This window comes from Bison bison, unplaced genomic scaffold (genome assembly GCF_000754665.1).
Source record: "Bison bison bison isolate TAMUID 2011002044 unplaced genomic scaffold, Bison_UMD1.0 scf7180017864099, whole genome shotgun sequence".
Classification (NCBI taxonomy): domain Eukaryota; kingdom Metazoa; phylum Chordata; class Mammalia; order Artiodactyla; family Bovidae; genus Bison; species Bison bison.
In genome coordinates this window covers 63,742-72,303 of record NW_011494671.1, presented here as the reverse complement: position 1 = coordinate 72,303, position 8,562 = coordinate 63,742, and the positions used below count along the sequence as shown (strand labels likewise).

Sequence of the window (8,562 nt, the reverse complement as noted above, 5' to 3'; positions counted from 1 at the left end):
GTCGGGCGGGGCGGGGGGGAGACAAGAATTCCAGGCAGGGCAGTCAGAGAAGAGCCCCACCAGTGCAGGCCCATGTGGCAGTTACTGGGTTCGAAGTGCTTTATGACTATTAACTCATATTCCCCCGCAAGGCTATGAAGTAGGCCTTATTCCTTTGGCCCCATTTTACAGAAAAGAAGAGAAAGGAGTGAGGTCACCTACATCAAATGATGAAGGTGAGGTGTGAGCCCTGGCAGGCTGGCAGCCCGTGCTGGGTGTTCATCATAACATCCTATTCCATTCACATAAACCGTCTAACCGCATGTATCTCCTGATGTAACTCTGGCCTCTGCGACACATGCAGGCACATTGTGAAGTGGCAGTGTGATTGTGCTAAGTCGCTTCAGTCGTGTCTCACTCTGTGCAACCCTATGGAAGCCTGCCAGGTTCCTCTGTCCATGGGATTCTCCAGGCAAAATACTGGAATGAGTTGCCATTTCCTTCTCCAGGGGATTTTCCCAACCCAGGGGTCAAACGTGTGTCTGTCTCTTGCATTGGCAAGCGGGTTCTTTACCACTAGTGCCCCCGGGCAGAGCCATGGGCAACGTAGATACATTACAGAAGATGGATTAGGGCTTGGATGGGAAGCCCAGGTATGGCTTGTAAATGAGGGCAAAGGAGACAACCCAGCTGGAGACAGGCCGGCTCATCTTGCCCCCTCCTCTGGCTGTTGTTCTCAGGCCCTCCCCCAACAAATCATTAATGGCTCTTGAAAGTTTCTCACAGAACCATTACTTCCCACCACGTCGGACAAAATCATGGCCCTAGTGGGATTTCCCTGGTGCTCCAGTGGTTAACACTCTGCCTTCCAATGCAGAAGACAAGAGTTTGATCCCTAATCAGAGAACTAAGATCCCACATGCCATGTGGCCCAACCGAGAAAAAACAAAAAAAGACAGCTCTGGCTCCATCACTGTTTGCTTGAGGAAATTTACAACTGACCAGTACAAATAGCACATGCATCATCTTCTACAAGGTCAACGGTGCTGAGAAAAACAATGGTGTACTCACTTTGAGCTGTGATGCATGCACACTGGTACATGCATGACATGTATATTTCAAAGGCCCACAAAGGCAGATGAGCCCCCAAGAAGCAATCTGATCCAATGACTAGACCATGGTTCCTAAGACAACCTGTCAAGAGCAACTGTTAAGAGTGGGCAGTGATTGCTATATTTAAAATAGATACCAAAAAGGAACTACTGCATGGCACAGGGAACTCTGCTCAATGTTACATGGCAGCCTGGATGGGAAGGATGTTTGCTGGAGAATGGATACATGTATATGTATAGCTGGGCCCCTTCATGTTCACCTGGAACTATCACATTGTTAATCGGCTAAACCCCAACACAAAGTAAAAAGCTTTTTTTTTAAAATAAAAAAAAAAGAATGGACAGTGATAACTCATTTTCCTTCACAACTGGTGAAACCTAGACTGGTACCGACTACAAATTTGCCATCAGTAGACTTGGCCCAGAACCTGGAAGCTGAGTGGATGATCTGGTGCAGGGTCAGGGTGGGGTCGCTAGGAGGAGAAAACCTGATGCCTGGACTTCTCATAGACAAAGGTCGAGGAGCATCCTGAACTCAAGTCTTAGCAAAGCAAGTCAGTAACGATTTTAGGATCTTACTTGTAGTTTTTCTCCCAGAATTTCACTGGCCTGACATACGATGTGATAAAAATGACACTCCCAAGAAATGGGCTCAGTGGAGTAGAAACGATGGATGTGGCAAACGTCTGAAAGAAAAGCATGGCAGAATCTGAGAATTTTGAGTTAAGGCTCAAAAAGTGTGTTCATTGTTATTTTTCTAAATAATATTTGAGATTTTAACAAGTTTATATGAAAGCCATTTTTCCCACCAAGGAAAGAAAGACGGGCATCCCTGTGATGGCTGTAGGTACATTTTTGGAAATGTAAAACTTTCAGTAGTATCCTGCTAGGTCTCATGTATCACCACTGCGAAAACCAAAGGATTCTTATAAAATTCCCAGCAGTTTCAGCACAATTCATGGCAAAGATTTAATATCTAAGATTTGAAAAGAACAGTGCTTTTTCCTGAGATGACATTAACTGAACCAGACATACTGTGGCACATTTACTAAAGTACTAAGCGGCTCTATAAATAATTAAAATTAAATTATACTTTGAAAGTAAATAAATACCATTGTCTGGGAAGACAGCATCTCTGTTCCTCAAAGAATCTTTTCCCACTATTCAAAAATCTGTGTCTTTTATCACACACTGAACACCAATAGATCAATTCAATTAAAAAAAGAAAAAAAACCAGCTTATATCTGGTTTACAAGTTAAAAATGTGTACACATAAAGTCACAGCGTGCTGCCAGCTAAGTCATCTCCCTAGTACTCTGTATGGGTTTCCTACTTGCTGGCATGCCTCAGCTTTACATACTCTGATCAGAAATGTAATTGTTCAAAATTAAAATAAGTATGGCTCTAACTTTTGGCTTAAGCTCAACTAATTGACCTCTGGAAATCCGGGGGAGGTGTAGAGGGCTGGTCCCTCCCCAGTTTCCCACCACCACTGGGGAACTTCCTCCAGCTGTCAATCACGGTCACATCACTGTGGTTCGGGGCTGATGGTGGGGCCTGAGGGGAAGAGTCAGAGGAGCGGAGGCGGCAGAGGTCAGTGGGGAGCCAGACTGCCCAGGTTTTACGTGCGCACGTGATTCCTCGTCCTTCAGGGTGAGGGCCTGCTTGATTCTACTGCAGCTCTGATCTGATTTATAAGGATGGGGCTTCTCTGATGGTCCAGTGGTTAAGACTCTGCACTTTTAATACAGGGGACACAGGTTCGATCCCTGGTCAGGAAACTAAGGTCCACATACTACAGGGCAGGGCCAAAAAAAAAAATCTGATCTCCTCTAAGGCTGATTTTCCCACCTGGAAAATGTGCCTTTTTCTCATTGTTGCACAAATGGAGGTCTTATTTCTTTAGCCCATCTTTAAAAAGTTCCAGTGGATAGTAAGAAATGCCTCCATGCTGGTCACAGATAGGAGGGCTCTGTGTTTCATTACCTACCGGAACACAGAAGGGCTTCCCCATGTTATCAATGGCAGGGCTTTCGTGATATGGGCCTTCAGAGACCCATTTACGTATAAATACAGAGGTGTGAGTGAACCTTGTCTGTCTATGGGCACTTCCTGAGCATTTTCATAGATGCAAAAGTTTTTCTTCATTTGTAACTATGTCTTTTTCTTTTTTTCCCCCAACTTGCTGTTTATTTCCAAACATCTTGAGGCGTGAAATGGCACACCTGCCATTAATAATCGTGTTGAACTGTTTGGGTAACAAAAGATCTCGCTTGTGCTACAATTTCAGTCCAGTTCCCTTTATTCTGACCTAGGTCCAAATGCAGAATCAGTTTTTTGTTAATTTGAAAACTGGAAAGATCTAAATATCTCTACTACACGGGACTTCCCTGGTGTTCCAGTGTTTAAGAATCTGCCTTGCAATGCAGCGGACGTGGGTTCAACCCCTGGTTGGGGAACTAAGATCCCACATGCCACCAGGCACCTAATCCCATGTGTTGCAACTAGTGAGACCACTCACTGAAACAAAGACACAGAACAGCCAAAATATAGATTAAAAAAATTTTTTTTAAACAAAGTATCAACAATCAAAAATTTAAAAAAATACCTCTGCCACAAAACATACCAATATACTACACTTCCATCATCAGAAGTAAAAGGAACTACACAGGAGATGTCACTGAGAAAAGGTGCTGAAAAAGCAGAGTGGGGTCACAGGGGAGATTCCTGACAAGTGGGGTGTTGTGGGGAGGGGGCGGGGGAAGGAGAGAAGAGAGGGACATCCACTCTGGCAGGTTCAGGGGGCCCTGTGGGGTTAGAAGAACCAGGACAAAGTAAGCGGAAGCCAGGCCAGGCCGCAGGCTGGGTGGGCTGGCACTGCCATTCTTTTCGCTTCTAAACATGTCCCCAAAGAGGACGCTATCCATTTTTTAAACACCAGAAACAGTTATCCAGACATTAAGAAATAAGGAAAATATTGCTAGCTTATGAAGTCCAAATTTGGTAGGAAAGAAAATGACATGTAGTAGGTCAGAAGTAGGGCAGCAGTGAACAGAAGGCCTCATAGGTTATTTTATTTAGGGACCATCAGTAAATATATATATATTTATAAATATATATATGTATTTTATATATATCAGTAAATATATATATATATATACACATATATATATATATAAATACAGAGGACCGTGACTATAACAACCAAGGCAGTGCTGAGAAACATGAAGCCTTCTTTGTTGAGAGCCAAGAGGCCGGCCTAAGGGGTAGATGGTTGTTGCTGTTCAGTTGCTAAGGATGGAGACTCCTTAAAAAGGTTCAGGCATTTAAAATGAAAATGTTCAACATTAATACTTAAAAACATAATTGGAAGCTCAAAATGACATGCCAAACAGAAAGCAGTCTTTCCAATACACACATTTAATAGAGCAAATCTGGCTAACTCTAATTATTTGAAGATAATGGTCTTGCATGGTCTCTACACATATTAAAAGGGTGAGCATTCTCATCCTTCCCTGGAGGTTACAAGCTCATAAGCTAACAGAGGTGACTGAGGGACAAAACATGCTAGGACTGGAAAAAGCAATTTACTAAACAGTGACCTGCTGGCCTGAAAGTTAATTCAGTTTCAAAATGGAGCAAATTAGTCCCTTCTCAATGCCAGGATGGAACCCACAGCTTCCTAATAGAGTGATAGAATCATTAACATTTCAGAATTAGTCAAGATCCAGGGCTGGCATTTAGGAACCTGATAGCTTCATCCTGATGGCATATATATCTGGTTTCTTAAATGATCTCATTATATTCTGACTGGTATGATGTTGGGCTCCAAACAGCAAATAGTTACCTTTACAATGGGCTTCCCAGGTGGCTCAGTGGTAAAGAATCTGCCTGCCAAGCAGGAGATCAGGGTTCGATCTCTGAGTTGGGAAGATCCCCTGGAGAAGGAAATGACAAGCCGCTCCAGTATTCTTGCCTGGGAAATCCCACAGATAGAGGAGCCTGGAGGGCTACAGACCATGGGTCGTAAAAGAGTTGTGCATGATTTAGTGACTAAACCACCACCATCACCACCTTTACAACAGATCCAGGATGGGAAGGTGTATTTGGGTGATGAGGAAGGTGCTGAAGCTCCTGTAGGTCATCACACCAGCTGTGGTCAGGCTCCACGACCACTGAAGTGTCTGTACCTGAGCAGAGGCAGGTGGGTGTCACTGATGGGAACAGTTTTCGGAACAAAGCATGAGGACTGATTGTGTCTGAAAATCAAATCCATCATCATGAACACTGTTGTTGTTTAGTCACTGAGCCATGTCCGGCTCTTTGCGACCCCATGGACTGTAGCCCACCAGGCCCCTCTGTCCATGGGATTTTCCAGGCAAGAATACTAGAGTGGGTTGCCATTTCCTTCTCCAGGGGATCTTCTCCAGCTGGGGATCAAACCCGTGTTTCCTACACTGGCAGGTGGATTCTTTACCTTTGAGCCACCAGGGAAGCCCATCACAAACATACTTAGATGTAGTGCCCACTGTGCTCCATCTGAGATAGATGCATTTGTATTCAGAGGAATTATCAAGTGCCAGGTACCACATGCCTGTGTGTGACCCCTCAACACACATAAAGGTCAGGTAATTGAAACTTATGGCTCCCAGAACAGGTGTAATTCAGCTACAGAACTGCAAGGAGTAATTAGTATTACTAAATTCATTGAACAAGGCAGAAGAAGCCACAAGAAATGCTACAGATCTCTGTGAGACCAAATTTAGGATAAAATTGGAAAACACTACTTCAACTTTTAAATTCTTAGTCCAACTCCTCAGCTGCAAATTTATATCCATCTCATCTTTTTCATTTAATAAACAGGCTTTAAATTCTAGACAGGATACCCAAAACATGCACCAGAAATAAATAAAAATCCCCTCACTCTTTTATCTCACTGTCTTTGTTTTAAAGGACTCTGTTTAGAAAAACTAAAATGACTGCCACTGTAGAAAATGAATGTTATTATAAAGGGGTGGTATACAAGCTCACACTTTTGCGATCATTTTTCCTGAGCTTGTTCTGCCAAATAAGCATGAAACACTTTACAAATATCAATGCAGGTCTAAGAATAGGAATATGGAGAATGTGCGTTTTGAGGACAGCTTTGGGTATGATTAATTTTTTTAAAAAACAAATGAGTCAGAAGGACAGCATTTAAAAATATATATAGAACATATTATCACTTTACAAATGTGTGTATTAGATACTCAGTAGTCTGACTTTTGGGGGCCCCATGGACTGTAGCCCACCAGGCTCCTCTGTCCATGGGATTCTCCAGGCAAGAATACTGAAGTGGGTAGCCATTCCCTTCTCCAGGGCATCTTCCTGACCCAGGGATCAAATCCAGGTCTTCCTCACTGCAGGCAGATTCTTTACCATCTGAGCTACCAGAGGATAACAAATATCCCAAATAAATTTCTACCACTGTACTCAAAGTTGAGATCCCAGGGGTTCCTTAAGAATTGTCTTGAGAAGCCTCATGTAACCTCCAGGGAAGAAAGCTCCATGTGGCCATTAAAACAAGCTCACAGCACCCACAGTAGATGCCAGCCAAGACTGCGCTTCACACACATCAGTGGATGAGAATCCCAGGGAGGCTTGTGAAGATGGAGATTTCAGGATTCCCCCTTTAATGTGGTTTCCAAGGTATGTGCTGACCTCAGGAATCTGCTTATTTAATAAGCTCCTCTAAGGATTCTGATACAGGAAGTTCCTGGACCACAACTCAGGAAACACAAACTAAAATGTATAAATTTAGTGGGAAGAAAAGTCTTTGAGGGAGGGCAAATTTTAGGCCTGACTTAAGAATATTTTATTTACTCTCTCTATCTTCAAGAATATTCTTGATTTTTCTCTCTCCCTCTCTCCAAATACATACACATACACACACACACACACACACACACACAATTTAGCTGTGTCAAAATGATCTTTAGTAGGAGCATGTCAAATTGTTTTGAAGTAAATTAAAACTAATCATCATTATGGAAACACTTAAAAATAGACGAGGAAACCAAATGAAACTATGAATGATAAAACTAGGATCCTTGGCTAATGACAATTGTAAAACAAAACCACAAATATTTTTTTTGGTCTTCAAAGATATTTGAGTAATTCTGTTTTTGCCCAATTCTGGGTCGTTGGACATTCTTCAAGTATATGATAACCAAACTGTGTTTTAATATAATGTTATATAATCAAAAATAATATATCAATAATAATATTTATAACATTTAATAATATCGAATTAATTTGCACTATTTTGCACAAGTAATCCAAATCATTTAAGTGGTGATTTAAAAGACATGATATCTTAATGCAGATGTGGTCGTGGAAAATGGAAAAATCAGAAGAAATTAAGCCACTCCTGAATATGCATTAAGAAACAGGAAGACTTCCAAATTAAGAAATATCTCTTAAGGCTAAGTGCCTAAAAGGAAGCCACAGTGCCTCCCCAGGTCCCCATTAAAATGTAATCTTAAAGACTTTAAAACCTTTTTATTGCCAAGGTTCAATGACAAGCTCACATCCGTGAAATGTGAATCTGAGCCAGGGGGTGAAAACAGAAGCAGAAAGGATACGAGGGATTGCAAAGAGCTGAGCGAACACGTGAAAGGAGGAACCCCAAGCCATCTGCCAAGGAGCCACATAGGTCAGGACGAACTGCAGCTTGTGAAGCAGGTCCCCGAGCTGAAAGCGAAAGACAGAGAAGCATCAGTGACGACAACCACAGTGGCAGCCGTGTCAGTTGGTGAGAGAGCCTGTGTTAAAGGTACAAAGCCACAGTGTGATGATCATTACTCCTCCTACTGTTACCTTCTGGGAAACGGAATACTTTGAGAAATGAAACTATTTCCTCACGTATCAGTAAACAAAGGATGTCACAGTCATCAGCGTCCACCGGTGAGCTCTGAGGAAACTCAAGAAAGGAAAGAATGCCTGTCATCTAGCAGCCAGTAGACTGTAGCCACTCCCTATGGTGAGTCCTGAGGAACATCAGGATGTGAAAACATAGAATACTGGCCCCAGATAGCTGAGGTGCTGCTGCTGCTAAGTCGCTTCAGTCATGTCTGACTCTGTGCGACCCCATAGACGGCAGCCCACCAGGCTCCCCCATCCCTGGGATTCTCCAGGCAAGAACACTGGAGTGGGTTGCCATTTCCTTCTCCAATGCATGAAAGTGAAAAGTGAAAGTCAAGTCACTCAGTCGTGTCCGACTCTTAGCGACCCCATGGACTGCAGCCCATCAGGCTCCTCCATCCATGGGATTTTCCAGGCAGGAGTACTGGAGTCGGGTGCCATTGCCCTCACAGCAAAGGAATGATTTCAATAAGCCCAGACTCATGCATCTTCCCATACACAGAAAAGCACTAAATTCCTTAACCTGACCTATCTGGTTTCTTTAATTAACAACCATCTTTTGATGTTC

General features: G+C 42.9%; 1 protein-coding gene across 1 annotated transcript in view; it reads right to left on the bottom strand.

Moving 5' to 3' along the window:
* The window catches only part of PCNXL2 (pecanex-like 2 (Drosophila)), a 168,977-nt gene that overhangs the window by 101,146 nt on the left and 59,269 nt on the right, over positions 1 to 8,562 (bottom strand). Inside the window, exons 6-7 of the mRNA XM_010838597.1 lie at positions 7,715 to 7,823; positions 1,671 to 1,800 (exon numbers count right to left, since the gene is read on the bottom strand). Coding sequence (XP_010836899.1) covers positions 1,671 to 1,800; positions 7,715 to 7,823 — 239 coding nt within the window. The remainder of the gene's footprint in view (positions 1 to 1,670; positions 1,801 to 7,714; positions 7,824 to 8,562) is intronic.